The sequence below is a fragment of the Lutjanus erythropterus genome, chromosome 1 (genome assembly GCF_056507025.1).
Source record: "Lutjanus erythropterus isolate fLutEry1 chromosome 1, fLutEry1.hap2, whole genome shotgun sequence".
In the NCBI taxonomy this organism is placed as follows: Eukaryota; Metazoa; Chordata; class Actinopteri; order Lutjaniformes; family Lutjanidae; genus Lutjanus; species Lutjanus erythropterus.
In genome coordinates, this window is record NC_139317.1 from 35,377,515 (window position 1) to 35,396,670 (window position 19,156).

The 19,156-nt window shown below is 41.6% G+C and overlaps 1 protein-coding gene across 5 annotated transcripts in view; it reads left to right on the forward strand.

Annotated features, from left to right (window-relative positions):
* chd9 (chromodomain helicase DNA binding protein 9) overlaps window positions 1-19,156 on the forward strand; it is a 95,669-nt gene that overhangs the window by 67,246 nt on the left and 9,267 nt on the right. For all 5 annotated transcript variants that reach the window (XM_084720696.1, XM_084720704.1, XM_084720713.1 and 2 more), the window contains 18 exons: window positions 1,717-1,972; window positions 2,536-2,746; window positions 4,635-4,830; window positions 5,655-5,837; window positions 7,052-7,237; window positions 7,364-7,474; window positions 7,592-7,791; window positions 7,978-8,177; window positions 8,318-8,477; window positions 12,616-12,705; window positions 13,580-13,683; window positions 14,737-14,854; window positions 14,981-15,038; window positions 15,122-15,170; window positions 15,384-15,630; window positions 15,714-15,919; window positions 17,476-18,351; window positions 18,930-19,099. In XM_084720696.1, coding sequence (XP_084576822.1) covers window positions 1,717-1,972; window positions 2,536-2,746; window positions 4,635-4,830; window positions 5,655-5,837; window positions 7,052-7,237; window positions 7,364-7,474; window positions 7,592-7,791; window positions 7,978-8,177; window positions 8,318-8,477; window positions 12,616-12,705; window positions 13,580-13,683; window positions 14,737-14,854; window positions 14,981-15,038; window positions 15,122-15,170; window positions 15,384-15,630; window positions 15,714-15,919; window positions 17,476-18,351; window positions 18,930-19,099 — 3,621 coding nt within the window. The remainder of the gene's footprint in view (window positions 1-1,716; window positions 1,973-2,535; window positions 2,747-4,634; window positions 4,831-5,654; window positions 5,838-7,051; window positions 7,238-7,363; window positions 7,475-7,591; window positions 7,792-7,977; window positions 8,178-8,317; window positions 8,478-12,615; window positions 12,706-13,579; window positions 13,684-14,736; window positions 14,855-14,980; window positions 15,039-15,121; window positions 15,171-15,383; window positions 15,631-15,713; window positions 15,920-17,475; window positions 18,352-18,929; window positions 19,100-19,156) is intronic.

Below are 19,156 nucleotides of genomic sequence, written 5' to 3' on the forward strand. Positions count from 1 at the left end.
ACCGTAATGTTTACAAATGATTAAAGGAAACACAGTTTTTAGGGTTGGTGAATTGTATGACAAGGCAGTGAGATCATTGTTTCTTAGAGCTCCTCAACACTCTGCTGCTCGGATATAAAGATCGTTTTGGTACAGATGGAACCCTTGAAGTGTGGCTTTTTCTAACTAGGCCACAGTGACATTTTGTACTCTCTCTCTCTCTCTCTCTCTCTCTCCCTCTCTCTCACACACACTCACACACACACACACACACACACACCAACATATGGTGGATAATGAGAACAGATAATGGGGTATTATGCTACTTATTGTTGAACTATGTATTGACGCACTTGCTCACAAGGAAGAGGCTTTTCACCTTTACTTCCACATATTGCTGTGTCACATTTCATTTTTAGGCAGAGGCCCGAAAGAGATGCTCGAGGAATGACCATTAAAACATGTTTGAAGTGAGGCACTCGTGCTGAACATTAAAATATTTGGAACAGCTAGTACTCAACATGCAGTACTAAATCCAGAAGCTCTTTGTGCCAGTGGAAATGTGAAATCCTTTTCATAGTGAAAGTTGCTGGTGCTGTTGAGAGGTACTTTTTCAACAGAGAACAACTGATATTAGATGAGGGCCTGGATGCGTAATAGAAAAAGAACACTGGTTAGAAAAAGCTGGCCCACTCCTGGGGATCGAGTTGTATTAATAGTACAGTATCATAGCTTAATTACTAACTCTTGATTTGGGGAATATGTTCTGCATCAAATGCAAAATAAATAAATCTGAACACTTGTTTTAAAACTTCATGTATATACTTATAAAATAAAGACATTTTACATAATAATTTCACAGCCAAACATCAACAATGTAGAAAATATAACGTCATAAGACCTAAAGCTACTTCAAGGAACAAGGCCTTGTGGACAAAAATGGCCATGTTTCCACTGCAATAACCACAAACTATAACAACCAAAACTAAATTATCTATATAAAAATCTCAATCTCAACTACTAACTGTAACTTTTTCTGGAAAAATGTACACACAGGCCCGTTCTATCTGATTTCAAGGATAATCTGACCCAGTGGCTGGCATTAAGAACAACTGTAGAAATAGCCAATCTTCTCACGACCTGTGTATGTTATATAGAGGCATCAGTAATAAATTTAGATTGTTTGATCACCAGTTAAAAACTCCTTGTTATTAGCTTTAAATAAACTTAATAAAAATAGTTCAGACTGGTTTTGTTCAATGTTTAGTTCCTCCCACTTTGATTGCAAATTCTAAGTGTATGGTAACCAGATAGTGTCTTTTGGCATTTCTCTTATTTGGCTGCAAATGAAAATAATAAACAGGCAACTGTGGTTGGGTTCATCTTGCTGTTAGCTTTCATTTGCATCCTCTTAATAGTTCTTTGCATCTGCATTCTCCTTTACAATCATAAAACACACATCGCCACATGTGGTCAACCATGTCAATTTTTAAATGGGAAGGGAATTTGAAATGTTTTTTTATTAATGAATACAATAAATTATTCTGAACTTGGTAATGGAAAACTCACTGGAGCACACAAAAATGTTTGCAATGATATATATGACACTGCTGTTTTCAGTTTTAATCAGAACCAGCACAAACACAACATGTGTAACCCCATATCTAAGTAGTATATATTATGCCACTGCAGTAACTGTGATGTGATAACTCTCTCCTTTTACGTTTGGGCCCACAGGTACAGAAGCTTCAGGGCATCCTGAAACCCATGATGCTGCGTCGACTGAAGGAGGACGTGGAGAAGAAGTTGGCTCCTAAAGAGGAAACCATCATTGAGGTTGAACTCACCAACATTCAAAAGAAATACTACCGGGCCATCCTAGAGAAGAACTTCTCTTTCCTGGCTAAAGGAGCCGGCCAAGCAAATATGCCCAACCTGGTCAACACCATGATGGAGCTGAGAAAGTGCTGCAACCACCCCTACCTCATCAAAGGTAGGACACTACCTTTTCAACCTTAAATATAGGTTAATTGAGTTAAATACAGTTTTAATGTATAGTTGTGATCTTTGCAGACAAAGCAGCAGATCTATAATTCCACAGTTTCCTGTTTAGTCTTCAGGAGCTGTTGTTAGCTCATTTTAGAAGAGTTAGGTGCTCACTATAATTTGATACCTCAAGTGATTGTTACACAAGACTCTGCACACTGGTAATGTTGCCTTAAGAAAGCAATGAAAATCTCAACAGATTTAGTAGATTTTGCACATGCACCAAATCTGTCTGGTGTTTTGCTTTTTACCCCTTTAATTAAACCACCATGTCACAGTTGCAAATCGTCAGGCTCCCTTTTTTATCTTGAACTCTTTAAGTTATACTATAAACTTTATATGTCACACAGGCACCTAAAATGTTGGCAGGAAAAGTATTCATTACAGATGTGCTTCAAAAGTTATTTTTTATGCACTTGTATTATCAAAAAAAGGAGTAAAGCATGCAAGCAAAACATGAGAAGCATAAAAGACAGTGTTACTGATGTATTCATGTCTTTGCTACGTCAGGAGCAGAAGAGAAGATCCTAGAGGACTTCAGGGAGGTGTATAGCCCCACTGCCATCGACTTTCACTTGCAGGCCATGGTGCAGTCTGCCGGGAAACTGGTCCTTATTGACAAGCTGCTGCCTAAGATGAAGGCCGGAGGCCACAAGGTGCTCATCTTCTCTCAAATGGTTCGCTGCCTGGACATCTTGGAAGACTACCTCATTCAGAGAAGGTAATTCAGAGAATTCAGAGAAGGTGACAGGTGACGAAGGATTTGTTGTTGTAGCTCAGATTTCAGAAGTCAAAAAAAGTGATTTTAATTATATTCATCTGTTCGAGGCATGCATTGCAGGAAAGAAAAAAAAATCAGGAACGTATTCAGTCAGAATCAGGTTACATCATATAAAACACAATACAGTTTAATTGCAGGAATGAATAACAATGTAATTTTGAATCGTAAACTATATAGTTACACTTAATAGGAGGTATTAGGAAGGTGCTGCTGCTCAAAAAATGTGAAGTCACTCTCACATATTACCTGGCTTTATTAGATTTGTTATGATTCAAACAAAGCACCAAATCTGTGCACATGGCAGTTAGGATATTGTGGCACAATATACTGGGAATACTCACCAGCTGCTTCACATGTTGGATAAGATCTGTATGAACTGGGTGCAAAGGGTTTGGGACAGTATATGTCTGTTTCTATAGTGGTGTCTTTTACCATCAATACATGACAGCCAATTTCTAGTAAGAGTATCACAACAAATGAGTCAAAACAACACATACACCCATCCAACCATCCATCCACCTGCCCATTCATCTATTTATCTTGTTCAAGGTCACAAGGGACTGTAGCATATCCCAGCATACACTGGACAATAGGTGGTGGACATACGTACAACACACATACCAGAAAACAATTTAATACATTATATCCACACACCTGTGGGTAAATTTAAGTGTTCAGTTACCTAACCTAACCTTAAGTTCACAAGATTTTAGGTATTTACTTATAACTGCAGACTTGTACCTTTTCTCTGTTGCTGTGCAAAGTATCTTATTTTTAGACCCATAATGGAGTAACTTAAAAGAGAGTCAACAGAACAGAGGAGCAGCTGATAAAAATGATGGACAATGATTTTGACTTGAATCATGTCCATAAATTCACCATACACAATCTAAGGCTCTGCCAAAGTACAACAGTGCTTTGAGAATTGAAATATGAGATCTCATCTTGCTTCCCTCTGTGTGTGTCTGGTGCTGTCTGTGTCAGCAGTGTCTTGGGTCACATAAAAAGCTGAAAAGCTGAGCGGTCAGGAACATTTAGCCAGACGATCATGCGGAAGTCTTTACAGCTGGCCATTAGATTTAGACTTTAATAGCATTTAGGAATTTAATAATTACAGATAAGAGTTTGAGTCTCTGATTCTCATCTTTGTTGTTACTTTTATTTCCTAATCTCCGACTCTCACTCTTCAGTCTTTTCAATTTCACTTTCTTGACTTTTTTTTATCTTTGTCTCCCTATATTCTTTTGTTGCTCTCATGTCTCTGTTTCTGTCTCTCTCTTTCTTCTGGCTTCCCACCAGCAGCTGTAGAAAACCCTAAACTATTGTAAACATGTGAGATGCTGCGCAGCGCAGACCTCAGACAGGGTTCAGCAGCAGGTTATAGAAGCCCTCAGGGCTCCACCACATTAGGCGAGCTGGAGTTTCTGTGAGGCTTCTCCTCAGTGGAAGTGGATTACCCTGGGGAGGCCACGAGGTCGGATTGTGGGAGGGGATGAGAATGGACACAGGGATGAAAGAGCGTAACCACTCCTTGTAGAAACAATTTTATCTTTGAAGATACTGTTTCCCAGGTGTAGAAGGGAGGCAAAATAAAAGTAGAGTTGTAGAGTGAATTTAAAGGACAGGTCTGTAACTATTATGACAGCATTATGACAGGTTAAAATATGTTACTAAAAGTTTAATTCACTGAATATCCTCATGAAAACACAAACATGACCAAAATTTAGATGTTTAATGTATAAATAGACCTTTACCTAAATCCCAAGGCAAGAATCCTACATGGGTCATTGCATTCTACATGTATCATGGGTAATTTATTGTGTTGCAGGTACTTGTATGAGCGGATAGATGGACGTGTTCGTGGGAATCTGCGGCAGGCAGCTATCGACCGCTTCAGTAAGCCAGACTCAGAACGCTTCGTTTTCCTTCTGTGTACGAGAGCTGGTGGCCTGGGGATCAACCTCACAGCAGCAGACACCTGCATCATCTTTGACTCTGACTGGAACCCGCAGAACGACCTGCAGGTACGACACAGCTGCACACAAAGGTCCCTTTCACACTGCTGTGATGTAACCACTCTGGCAACCCCCGTAAATCCAAGTGTTTTAAAAAGTGGCTGCTGCCACTGTGGTCTAAAGCTGCTTTAGTGAACATCCTAGCATTGGTACAACCCACCCAAAGCTCCACAACAAGAAAATATTCTTAATCATTGGTTCTATGATTTGAGAGTAGAATGCATTGTTTTTCCTTGTACGTCACTAGCATTGTACAGCTCTAGGTACTCAGACACCATCTTGTTAACGTCTTTCCAACCTGTGATGTCTGCATCTCTGCGCTCCCTTCTATTTGATCGACGGTTAATTCTAGAAGTTCAGCACAGTGAACTGAGCAGCGGCGCAAAATCTGTGTTCACATGGGTGCCAATCACTTCTTACCCTTGCCACGGTAATCGAAACAGCCTTCCCTCTGCTGTCTTCCCTTCACTGAAATGAGCTGAGGCAATGAGTTACCCCACGGTGTTGTGAGAAAACCTACAGAATTCACTTAGCAGCAGATGCAACGTACTGCTGTAGATTTGTACCATTAATGTTGAAGCATTAGTTAATGTTGGCACTCTGATAATCATCTCGTGTGGCATCTGCTCATGTAAACACCTGCCAACACATCTCCTTACCATGGGAAGGGCTTTACACTGTGTCCAGTCAAGAATACGCACAAATGTCACTTAATTTTTAAAGTTGCCATCATTTAAGATCAGGTTACATTTGGGTCAAACTGAAGATATGGACACAAAAGCTCCTAACTGTCCGTATGGTACACTTTACTCCATTTTTTTTGCCCTTCACAGGCCCAGGCTCGCTGCCATCGGATTGGTCAGAACAAGGCAGTGAAGGTGTATCGTCTGATCACCAGGAACTCGTACGAGCGCGAAATGTTTGATCGTGCTAGTCTCAAGCTGGGCCTGGACAAAGCAGTGCTGCAGAGCATGAGTGGCAGAGATAACAGCCTGGGAGGAGGTGCCGGGGGAGGGGTAAGTTTGAGAATTGTCCAAATGGTCTGGAATAGAAATGGGGAATTAAATCATTCAGACATGTATATTATGTTCAGTTGATTTTCAAACAGAGGTGTTTGTTTTTAGACTGTGCTTGTGATGAATACCATTCATTTCATAAGCTGACCTTGGCTGGACATGAAATCTTTCAGTTCAACTATCTCATCATCAGACCATTACAGAAACGAGCGGGAAACGGCAAAATCCTGGAGTGGCACTAGGATAATTATAGAGCACTGTACAACATTTTTGTTGTTATACTTTTTTACCTGTTTTCTTTTTGAACTCACATAAAATAATTATTTTTGTTTATTTTATTTGTTTACTCTATCCTCTCGAATCTCTTGCTCAGTTTAGCACCACATTAAGTCAGCTAAAATCTTAAAATTCAGGCAGATAAAACTTGAGTGTAGTTTAAGGAAAGCGTTCACTTGACAGTCATGATACAATTACTGTGAAAATCAGACAACCAAATAAATCTGTTTTCTGTTTCACTCACTAACTGAATATTTCCTGTTGTCATTGTATGAGAGTAAGTGAAGTTATAAAATAAAATACAAAAGATTTCTTCCACTTGTCTTTCCAACAATAACAGAAATCATCGGTTTCCAATATGATCAGTCCTGAATGACATCAGAGGAAAACTGTAACAGATGGCAGACAACAAGAAGATGCCAAGCAGAGAAAAAGAACTGCTCACAAATCCAAAAAACTTGGAGCTCACCCTTAAAATTTCCACTTGAAGTGTAACCGATCCTATTAGAGTCTAATCTCTTTGTGAGGGAGTGTGTCAACAGCATGTGAAGTGTGTAGGTGGATGTTTATCTGCAGTTGGTGTCCTCTGAGAATTCTCTGAAGTATAAGGGGGATGAGCTATTAGCAGGTTTCCACATCTGGTTTGACTGAACATATTTGCATAATAAACCACTACTGGGGTTAGATACATGGCTGCTGATGTTATGATTTTAAATAATCCAACATGTATGTGTTTCTGACTGTCTGGTGTGTATTTGACAGGACTTTTTTCTTTGAGACAATTGTAAAGTTATATTCGTTTTGTGCATTATGTAGTATTTGCACCTCAAGTCAATTTTATAATTTTATAGTTTGGTCAATATCATTTATTTTTATTTGGTGGTTGTATTTAGTTTCTTCACCCTAAATATCTGTCTCCCTTTCTCCTGACCTCTCAGGCAGTGCAGCAGCAGCTGTCTAAGAAGGAGATTGAGGATCTGTTGCGACGTGGTGCATACGGGGCCATCATGGACGAAGAGGACGAGGGGGCCAAATTCTGTGAGGAGGACATTGACCAGATCCTTCAGCGCAGGACAAAAACCATCACCATTGAGTCGGAAGGACGAGGATCCACTTTCGCTAAGGTAAACGCAATGGATGAATCCAGCTGCTATAGCACAACTTATACAGGTCACAGGCTGTTTTTGACCAGGAGCAGCTCATGATGAAATACGATTATGGTTTGATATAATTCCGATGTCTGCTTTCAGGCTAGTTTTGTGGCGTCTGGAAACCGCACAGACATCTCACTGGATGACCCCAACTTCTGGGACAAATGGGCCAAAAAGGCTGACATTGACATGGATATGGTCAACGGCAGAGTATGTACTCCACCACAAATTATACAATATACAGAGAAAAGTGCAGCCTTCTTATATCTGTGTTACTTGGAAAGTACATTGCTGAATTTTTGTTTGCCTTCGATTTCCTCTCTTCAGAACAGCCTGGTGATCGACACTCCTCGGGTCAGAAAGCAGACAAGGCCATTCAGCGCCACCAAGGATGAGTTGGCAGAGCTTTCAGAGGGTGAAAGCGACAGTGATGAGACCAAACCCAAGCTCAGGCGAAACCACGACCGTCTCAACAGCTATGGACGCACAGAGTGCTTCAGAGTGGAGAAGAACCTACTTGTTTATGGGTGAGATGATTAAAATTTAAGCCATTAAATCTAACTCAAATGCATTGATCTTGTCCACAGATGAGCCTGAACTGGTTTTTCACAACAAAACCAGTTGGAGTTTCACAACAAAAGTTTCCTACAAATTGTGTACCTTGACAACTGATACTTTTTCTTAAAGTGCCATTTTTCCCTTTTGTTGTCCAGGTGGGGTCGTTGGAAGGATATTCTCAACCATGGGCGTTTTAAGAAGCAGCTGACAGAGTGGGATGTGGAATCCATTTGCAGAGCCCTGCTGTCTTACTGCCTGGTCCATTATCGTGGGGATGACAAAATCAAAAGCTTCATGTGGGACCTGATTGCTCCTACTGAGGATGGACGCACCAAGGAGCTGCAGAATCACCTGGGTGAGTCTCAGGACTTACAGCCTCCATGTAACTGGAACTTGTTACAAGAGAGAGTGCCGAATGAAGAGGTTAGACTTAGCAGGATTTAGGAAACTATTGCATTTCCTCTACTGATTCTTGACCTCCTCTTGTTCCACTAGGTCTGTCTGCCCCAGTCCCACGAGGCCGAAAGGGTAAGAAGATGAAGACCCAGTCCAGCTCTTTTGACATCCACAAAGCGGAGTGGCTCAGGAAACACAACCCAGAGCATATGCTTCAGGATGACGGCTACAAGAAACACCTCAAACACCACTGCAACAAGTAGGTGTTTCCTCATCCCACTTAAAAATATAGCTGACATTTAAATCTAGTACAGTTTACATCAGTATGAGAACAGTGCAGTATAAGAAACCAGCGGTTTCTAATGTTATAGGCAGCTGTAACATCTAATGTGTTTCAGCTTTTAACTTGCTTACAGTGCACATGGTGACTAATAGTCTATGGTTGGGTTGTTTTATCTCTTGTGGGTGAGACTGTGTGTGTGTTCTTGTGTCTGTGTTTAAACCTTTTGTGCTATTATAGCAACTGGCAGGTGGTCATTATTCTCTTCTAGCACAGATTGTATCAGTTTATTTTTAATAGAATGAAGCCTAAGTGTACGAAAATACAATTTGCACGTGGCTCAAATTTTAACTGTGGCACCTCCAAGCCACAGTAATTAGGAGACACTAAAACATCTATTGGAGTCGACAGTCGACTGATTCATTAACGGACGCGCATCACATCAAGACCAGCTCGCTGATTTGATTCTTAACGAGACTTCAGCCTAGCTAATGGCCGTCATAGATCTCTCTTATTTACAGACAGTGGGGGGAAAGGATGGCTGCTATCAAAACATGGGCTGCTGAGATATAAAGCCAAATTGATGGCTGCTTCTTTTTAAAAGGGGGGCTTGTGTCCATAGGGCTTTGGACACAGTGTGCTGAAGCTTCCATAGAAAGTTCTCCATTGTTTCCTGCTCCAGTTGTGCTGAATCCAGGGATTGTCTGATGTGTGACACGGCGGGCAAACGGGGACACGCAGTCAGCGGGGTTTGCTGACTTGTGTGTTTTCTGTCCGAGGACCTGGAATGTGACTACTCGGGTGGGGGGGGGTGGGGAATGGGGGCCTTCACCAGCTTCCTTAAACGGACTGAAAATGTAGGACTGAGCTTCTACAAAGGCATGGTAGGCAAACTATGGGAAGGAGTGGAAAATGATTGTTTCCAAAAATCAAGTCTGACAGACCAACAGGTTGTGTATTTCTTGTTCCTTGGACAGTTTGCCTGTGCTTTTTACTGCACTAACATCACATATTCTTTACTGCACACTGTGGTAAAGATACGAAACTGTGCTCACTAAATCTGGTCTGGCATGTAAGATACAGTTTTGAGAAAGCACATTAAAATTTCAAAGTGTTTGTGTGTTTTGAATCAGAATTATATCAGCGAGTCAGTATCTGCCTGTTACGATGCTTTTTGATGGATTGTTTTCTGTGAACAGACCATGAGGGATTCTTTGCATGCCACTCATGTCATGCATACTTGGCTTATTTGCTTCTGAAAGACTGTGTATGACTGTGCTGAAATCCTCTGCAGCCTCTCTGAGCGAACCACATCATGCACACACACATGCACATACACACACAGACTAACAAAGGCTTGGAAGGAGAGTGATGAAGGGTTGTGCTGACATGCAGAGGAAGCAGCAGCTGCTCCTGGGCGGGTCCAGTCACACAGGAGGATGGAGGGTGGAGGAGGGAGAGGGAGGAAGTTCAAGACTTTGATTTACCAAAGCTACAAGTCCAGACTGGTCACCGCAGACATCCATCACTCCGACAGACAGACAGACCTCGGAGCCCTGCAGTTTTTCCTGCTCCTGTCAGTGAATCACGGAAGGATTTTAGGCTCATTTATAACAATATTTGGCTGAATTACAGCATAAGAAAGATGGAATGCCTGGTATGCTGTATTTCAGAGCGACAGTCCACAACTCTCTCAGTGCTCTTGAAAGAAGCACAGCGCTGTAGAGGAGCGTTGGCAGGAGAGGAGGCTACATCAAGTGATAGATTAATATAGAAGTCTTGGTGATCATTTGTTTTATAAAGTGGTGGCTGAAAAAAGACCTCTCTAGATAAACTGACACACACTCTACTTTTTTGAAGGTTTCATACACAAGAATGAGAACCAGGAGACTTCCATCACAATGTTAAGACATCAGTAGTCTGACAACAAATGCAAGATAATTGTACTAAATGCTACTAATTGTGAGAGAGTAAGATGTTTACAGGCACTCATGAAATTATTTTTCTTATGTAGTTTTGGTTAATTTTGCTTGAAAAATAGTTAACTTCAAAGGTAGAATCTGGCAAAATGGAATATAATATTCATATAAATGTTTCATTGGTGTATGATCACCTGAAAATAAGAATCGTTGTGTTTTTGTTACATTTGGACAGACGTTCTCAAAGTTTTGATGACTGAATGCCAGTTTAGGGAGCCACCATATGCTTGAGGGTCATACAGGAAAACCTGTTGTCAGATTTGTGATTAGTCTCATCACAGTGTTAAACATCAAATTCCTTGACAACCAAATTCCTGTTAGCAGGTCACAAGCCAGATCACTTATCTGTCCCCAGGGGTCAGGTGAAGTAAGAGTTGATCTACTTGAGAGCTGCAATAATTGATCAACTGTTAATCCCAGACTTTTTCGATAATCTATTATGTATTTATTTATTTATTTTAAGGGAAAAAAAGTCAAAATTCTGTTTTCAGCTTCTCAAATGCAAATAAAGTTTTTTTTATTCTTCTAATACAGTAAACTGAATATCTTTCGGTTGTGGACAAAACAGGACATTTGAGGATGTTACCTTGGGCTTTGAGAAACATTGTTCATCTTTTTTTTAATCCATTTTCCAACACTGTGTGGACCAAACAACTAATTGATTGATTCAGAAAATCATGGACAGATAATGGATCACTAAAATAGTCATTAGTTTACAGCCCTAAACCTGAAACCTCCTTTTCTCAACCAGAGTGTTTTTCCCATGGTGCCATTTCCATCTGAATTCCACATTAAACTTTGCCGTGTAGTGTATTAAATTAAATGTGTAGTGTTGAGTAATGTATTAAATGTAGGTTATTGAAAGAGAAAGTATTGAGATGGAATGATTAAATTATAATCCATGCATTTAATATCACATTCGGGGGCTGCACAATTGGCCATTGGTTTGAGAGTGTGGGTCCTCTTCCATGGAGGCAGCCATGTTGAACTGGCGTGTTTCTACAGTAGTTCAGAACAGACAAACCAAACGCTGGCTCTAGTAAGGGTCTTTTGTGAGTTTTTGCAGACACTGTAGCTTCTTAACTCTTGGAAGGGGAGGGTCAGGCGAGTGACATTCATCTGGTTGCAACTACAATCTTACTCTTAGATGCCACTAAATCCTGACGCACTGGTCCTTTAATTGGTGGTGGATGCGTTAAGTGTCTTCATTCAGAAAAGCTAGATATGGCAATTTTCCTGAATTTTCCTGCTCATTTGACAGTGTCAGAGGAGAACACTATATCCCCTGAGATGAAACCATTCTGTAAATAATAATTGCAAGACAGCTAATAATCCATTGCATTTAAAATCCTCCATTTGAGAATTTCCATCTCTTGCCAGAAATCCTTAAAACCCTCCGTGCTGCATTTTTCCAACAGCAACACCATTATACGATGGAACTTAGAGAATCATTTTGTGTTCAGACAAAATGATTACACAGAACAGCTTTCTACATTAAGCAAAATCTCAAGGCGTACCAGACATTACAGCCTGGCACCATGGTTCCCACCACTTCACTGTCGCTCAAAGCCTGCTGGCTGTGATGTGTGATCATGCATCACAGAGCTAATGTCTCCCCTGTGAGTCAGCCTCTCTCTACCTTGTCAGCCTCGGCTTCCCAGCCTTCATCTACTGCCAGAGCACGACCACATGACGACTGGAGGGAGGCTGTCAGCTGCTCGTTCAGTCCTCAGAGCTGTAGCCGCCGAGCTGCTCAGGACTCCCTGCAAGCTCTATACAGTAACATCCACTTCAGTGTTAACAATCATTCGCACTTCATTGATCAGGCTTGGTGTGTATACAGGTCTGAGTTCTGTAGTGTGTGATCTGCTCTGTGAAAGGCCCGTACAGCTAATGATTTATGACTAAACACACTCAAAAATCCTATAGTACAGCTTTATTATACATAATTAATTAGTTGATGCTGTTGCTGCAGTGTACAGCAGTGAACTTTTAGGGTTACAGCTGAATTGTCACACATTTTGCTCATTTGCATTGTGTTCAACAGGCTGCTGCATGTGTGTGTGTGTTGGTTCTGCTCGCTCAGCGTTTGTGCATGGTCAGGGCTTTGTTTTGACCAGTGGGTTTTCTCTGCGCAGGGTGCTGCTCCGGGTCAGAATGCTCTACTACCTGAAACAAGAGGTGATAGGAAGCCAGGCCCAGAAGGTGCTGGACGGCGTGGACTCCAGGTGAGCTACTCAGACGTTACCTTACATACACTTCCTTTTCTACTGCTTGAGAATCTCGAAACACAATCACTTTATCCAGCAAATATTTCCCATGACACAGTAGATGGTGCCTATAACACTCTGCCTAGTATAGGATAATTTCTGGTCTGCTCAGAAAATGGAATCACTTTATTCATGATACGCACAGGTCGGATGGATTTAGCAGCTTCAATAAAACATTATTTGAAACAGTAAAATTTCCATATCGAGGTGAAATATCTGCCTTAGACATTTTTTCTCCTTGAGTAGCGAGTGTGGTCATTAGCATACTGTAACAACCTGTTGAAGGAAGAAGTAACTGATCAGCCAAATGTATTAGATGGTTTTGGAGCTCCACCTGCTGGTCAAAGACGGGCAGTTTATTTCTGTTTTCTACCATACAACGCTGTTGAAAATGGTTAAAAAGGAAATCACTGTTTGAAGTTAAAGGGAGTCCTTTATTGTTTCTTAATTCTCATTTTGTTGTTCAACAATAAAAGCCTTTATGGGGAGCAGTTAGAAGTGGTTGCTTTAAGAACAAATTAATACAGCAGATGGGAGCAGATTAAAAAAAAAAATACAGCAGGCTTATGTTTAAAATTATGATATAATATACAGTATAATAAAACACAGACAAAGTCAGTTAAATACTTATTATTTGATATTTTCCTGACTTGAATAAAAACATAAAAATCTCTGGGTCCTGAGATGTAGGGCTTCTTGCCATGGTTCATTTGCATAGACTTACTTGGTTCTCACGCTGTGTTGTAATAGAGGGACTGCTCTAAACCCAAACTATCAGAATGTTGGATATCAGTAAATGAAGTAAATACACAAATTTCCTCCTTCTCTTCAGTGAGATAAAGATCTGGGTGCCAGATCCTGACCACTCTGAGCTGCCAGCTTTGTGGTGGGATGCCATCGCTGACAAGTGTCTACTGCTGGGAGTCTATAAGCATGGTAAGAAACGTCACTTTTTCCTCTGACTTGTTTTATTTAAAGGTGAAATTTCGTGATACATTTACTGTAATAAAATATAAAATTACCATGATATATCATCAGAGATTAAGGGAACATGCTAAGCTGAAATACTGACTTCTCTGACAGCAACACTACAGCTGGTGTCCTTTGAAATTTCTACTCTGGTACTTACTTGTGTTGTTGTTCGGCCTTTGTATATCAGTGAGTGCACATTAATGTCAAATATTCACTGAATGAGTTGTAAGAAATCAATAGTGATCTTTTAGAAGGAGCAGATGTTTGTAACTGTTAAATTAAGCAATATATTAATGGACTATGGTGAACAGAAGGCAGGCAGTCATGAGCCCCTTTTTTTAATCTTATTTTCAGGGTAATTGGCTTTGCTTTACATCAACAGACAATTGACACCTATAAATGGCTGATCAACTTACAGTAGAGTACTTGTTATTGTCAAATTACAATGTTGCGCTCATCTTGCATGCAGTGTTCCTGCTGAGGTTCCTCTAGTCTAGGGAGGAGAGAGCAGGGCGAAACAACTTGCTTCAATCATAGACGGTACATTAAATAGGATTTCAACCTATTTAATGTACCGTCTATGTCTCCAACTCATGATTTGTGCTGCAGTACTCATTTTGGATGTGTAATTGCTACATAATGTTCCTTTCATAAGGTAATGCAAAGCATGTGTTCTGGAGTTAAAATTAAACTCAACTAGTCTTCTGTCTTGCCTGCTGTATTTTCAAAGTGTCTGTGGTCACTTGACAGAAGGGGTAAAGGTCAGTACCTGACATGAAACATTAACAAGCTATAATGGATCAAGCTCAATAGTTAAAGTTCCTCTAAGACTTAGTATTTTAAAACATGATTTTAACTGACAATTTTGGCTTTTTAGTGCCTGTGTGTTGTCCCTTGATACCAGGTGATTGTGGGAAATCCTCCAGCTTGTGTATATTGCCTGGTCCCTATCTACGAGTTTCCATGCATTATCCTTTGCTAACCTTGGTGTTTGCTTGCCCTCCTGTGCACTCACAGGTTATGAGAAGTACAACACTATTCGTGCAGACCCTACCCTGTGCTTCATAGAGCGTGTGGGACGACCAGATGAAAAGGCCATCGCTGCTGAACAGAGAGGCAATGATTTCATGGATGGGTGCGTGCATCACACTAGTCCTGAAAACTGGTCCTGTTGCCTTTGTGTTAATGTGCTTGGGTTAAGTTGGTCAGGTGCAGAGATGACAAACTTTATATGTGTGTGTGTGTGTGTGTGTGTGTGTAGGGATGTGGATGATCCAGAGTACAAACCTGCTCCAGCCCTTATGAAGGACGATATGGAGGTAAGGCCACATGAACGGTGCAGGTTGGTTTTTTAAATAAAGCATGTTTTGTCCCGACATAAACAAACTGTCTTCTCATGCAGGATGATGCCTCTTCCCCTGGAGACTTGGTTGTCACTGATAGTGCTGGAGGTGAGTATTAGATGCTGGTAATCCACAGCCGGTTATTATGATTGCAAATAGAGATCTGATAAAAAGAAGTTTGAAATTAGGATGAAAAAGACACATGCACCACATACTTTCTCTTATTTCATAACAAAACCAAACAAAAATGGAAATAATGGCCCTCAGACTTTAAAAAAGTGAAGGTTCTTATGGTTCATACTCTATATTACTCTAATCCAGATGCAGTTCCAGTGACAGAGGGTGAAAACATCTACTGGCCGTCATCCTCGGTCCTGACAGCCAGGCTGAGGCGTCTCATCACAGCCTCTCAGCGCTTCACCAAGAGCCGACAGATCCTTCAAATCCACCAGACTCAGTCCCAGTCTCAGCAGACCATGATACTGTCTGCTCCACTCTGCCCACTGCCCCCTACACTCAATGACACCATCAACCCCAAAATGGCTGCTAAGATTGAACGCCAACAAAGGTCAGAACACAGCGCAGATCACTGCAAAATAAAATAGACTGTTGTTGTTTGATCAGTGAGAAACAATGTGTCATTTTTCTCAGATGGACGAGGCGAGAAGAGGCCGACTTCTACCGTGTGGTCTCCACTTTTGGTGTCGTTTTTGACCCAAACCTTAGTCGGTTCGACTGGACCAAGTTCAGGGCAATGGCTCGGCTGCACAAGAAGACTGACGAAAGTCTGCAGAAATACCTGTGTGCTTTTACCGCCATGTGCCGACGGGTGTGTCGCCTCCCACCCAAAGAAGGAGGTCAGAAGTCTACCGGCTTATTCACACATGAACACACACATGCATGCAGACAAACTTTCAGTCTGAATTTGTACACACCTAAAGTCTGGACACTATCAAGGACCATATCAACATTTTGACTTTGAGCAGTCGCCCACAGAAAGTCTTTTACCCTCCTCTACCTATGATCACAGCAAGAAATTATACTTGTTAGATAACTTGGGATATTGTGTCATGCTTGTGCCTGTGAAATGGGTCAAATTAGGCTATATCATCTATTTATACTTTACCCCCTGTCTCAACCACTAGTGTGTCAGGTGTGTTTTTCACTCAAATGTCTCACACAACAGAAGTACTTTGATTTTAATCTATGCAGCTGTCTGCACCGGCTCCTGCAGGCTCGTGTCTCAGCTGTGTCTCACGGGCGTGACCTGAAGCGTTTATTTGCACTTCAAGTCTATTTTTTTTCAACAAACACATGTAAACATGAGGTCGATGCCCAATAAAAAGGCACTAATTATTTTTATCTAAATTTTGCAACCTAGGCAGAGCAGAGTGTGCTCCAGAGAGCAGCTCACTCTGCTCTGGTTTGAAACCACACAGATTCTCTCTTCACTTCTTCTGCAGGGTTTATTCTTTAGTAAGATTACTTTAACAGACATTTTGATTGACCTTATCCTTATTTTAATTTTCACAGGAATAAAAAACAGTTAAAATCATAAGGATGACATTTGCTGTGGTCTGTATCCAACAAACATTTATAATGCTGTTTTATAACATTTTTTTTCATCGAATAATTGTAGCTTCTGTGACTTGGATAGCACATTTGGCCATATTGCGATTTCAATAATATTTCAATTAATTCTGCAGCACTAGTGCAAACTGTAATCTCTACTGTACATTTACTGCCACTAGGCATCTTCACTGCTAAACTTCCCCTCTGCTCTGATCACCAACACCTGTCTGCCTTAAACGCAACCACCAGAACACTCTTTTTCAACCACACTCACAACATACACACACACACTGCTGTGCTCATACCACAAAAATATGCACTGTGCTGATACAGAAGTAGTAGTTTTCACCCATATCATTGGAAAACTGCTTAAAAAGTTTGGCTGTTCATTTGCTGGTGATGCTTGGACGGACAAGACAGAACTGGTATAGACAGAGGTTTCAGTGTGGCGTAAATGCTGTCGTCATGCAAGCGTGATGCTGACGTGATGGTGTAGACGTGGGGCGAGGGTCACACCTTCTCTGTACTATGCCCTGATGTCACATCTACGCTTTTCTCATTATGGTGTTATGAACATAGTTTTAGCAGCTGCAGTCTGTACTGCACTCATTCCTGACTGTGAATGGTTTTATTCTGCAGAGAGGTCGGTAGCACCCGGGTAAACAAGCTGGGTCTGCAGTGCTGAGGTAGAGGGGCTGATAAGGTTAATCATTTGTGGAAAGTTAAACAGTGTGATGTTTAAACTCCAGACACAAACAGGTCTTTGGGTTGTACCTGGAGAGCAGCCTTTATTTCCTCTCACGCTCTCTGTCTCACACCTGCTTCTTTGTCTTTGTTCCAGACTCTGCGGTGGACCCGTCTCTGAACATCCAGCCCATCACAGAGGAGCGAGCGTCTCGTACCCTGTATAGAGTAGAGCTGCTTCGCCAGGTGAGAGAACAAGTTCTTCGCCACTCGTTACTCTATGAGCGCCTGTCACTGTGCCAGATGAGCTCTGACTTACCCGTCTGGTGGGAAGCTGGTACCCATGACCGAGACCTGCTAATTGGAGCTGCCAAGCACGGCGTCAGCCGCACAGACTACCACATTCTGAGAGACCCTGAGCTCAGCTTCATGGCTGCCCAACGCAACTACAGTCAAACAAAAGCCGCACAGCAGCAATCGCGCACATCCACCCCACTCCTACACCCTCAGTGCCAGGCAACCAGCTCAGTGTTGACAGGCTCTCCACTGCCTCCACCCGTCCAGAGAGACACAGAACCCTGTGGAGTTGTACCCAAAGTGGAACCAGCCTCAGAGGGGGAGGAGGGCCAAGAGAAGCAGGGGGACAGTTGGAGCCCTCCTCAAGCACCAGCTACTCCCACAGGTCTGGAGGAGAAGCCTGCTTCTGAGACGAGGGACAGCGAGAGGCAGATGGTGGCGGCACGAACCAAACCCCTCACGCCCAACTCCTCTGAGAGGAAACCCAAGAAGGCCAGCAAGAGGGGCCGCAGGGAGGCCAGGCGTGGCTCAGAGTCTGACTCAGATGGCTCCTCCTCAAGCTCTTCATCTCGCTCCTCTTCCTCTTCTTCGTCATCCTCTTCTTCCTCATCACATTCTGGGTCCAGCTCCTCCTCCTCTTCTTCGTCTTGCTCCTCTGGCTCTTCGTCATCATCATCCTCCTCCTCGTCTTCTTCTGATGACAGCGATAGTGAAGGAGAGGAAGGGAAGAAGAAAGGTGTGTAACTGACAAAAACTGTTTAATATTTTGTTTGGAGCAAAGACATATTTATTAACTGACTAACTAGCTAGATTATTTACATGAATTTTAATTTTGTTTATTTATTTATTTGACAGGGAAGCAATTATGTAAGACTTGTAGCTATAGTTACTCTGCAGTCCTTGTCCCCCTGGTAGAATTATCATGATGTCAGAATTTTAAACTTTGAATTTTAAACAATGCAATACTAGTATAAAATACCGATACTCGATACCCATTGTGATGCCACAGCAAAAAAAAGCACAATAGAAATAAAAAAAACAGTAACAAAAACACAAAACAGTAAAACATATAGACAGACAAACCACTACAATGTCAATTCAGACATTAATGACTGAAAACCGCAACCACTACAAACATTAGCATATTATCACCAGCAAATTAAGTATAATATCTGAATTATACTTATTATATCTGAATCTGCTGTTCTGGCCAGTGTTTAATAATAATTAATGACATAAAAATGTGTCCAAGAATTGTGTGAAAGGTGTAAGTGTGTTTCTAATGTCTGTCTCTGTGTCCTGTCCCATTCTCAGTGCCTGCAGCAACAAGTGTAAAGGGCTTTGATGAGGACAGTGTGGCGTCTCTGAGCACTACACAGGATGAAACACAAGACACCCATGTGGCAGAGAATGGCATCAACAACAACTCCTCACATCCTTTCCAGGGAGGAGGATACATGCTCGCTGCATCCTACTGGCCAAAGGTGAACAACTCTACATTTGTGCAAATCCAGTCCCTGTTATTGACACAAAACAACACT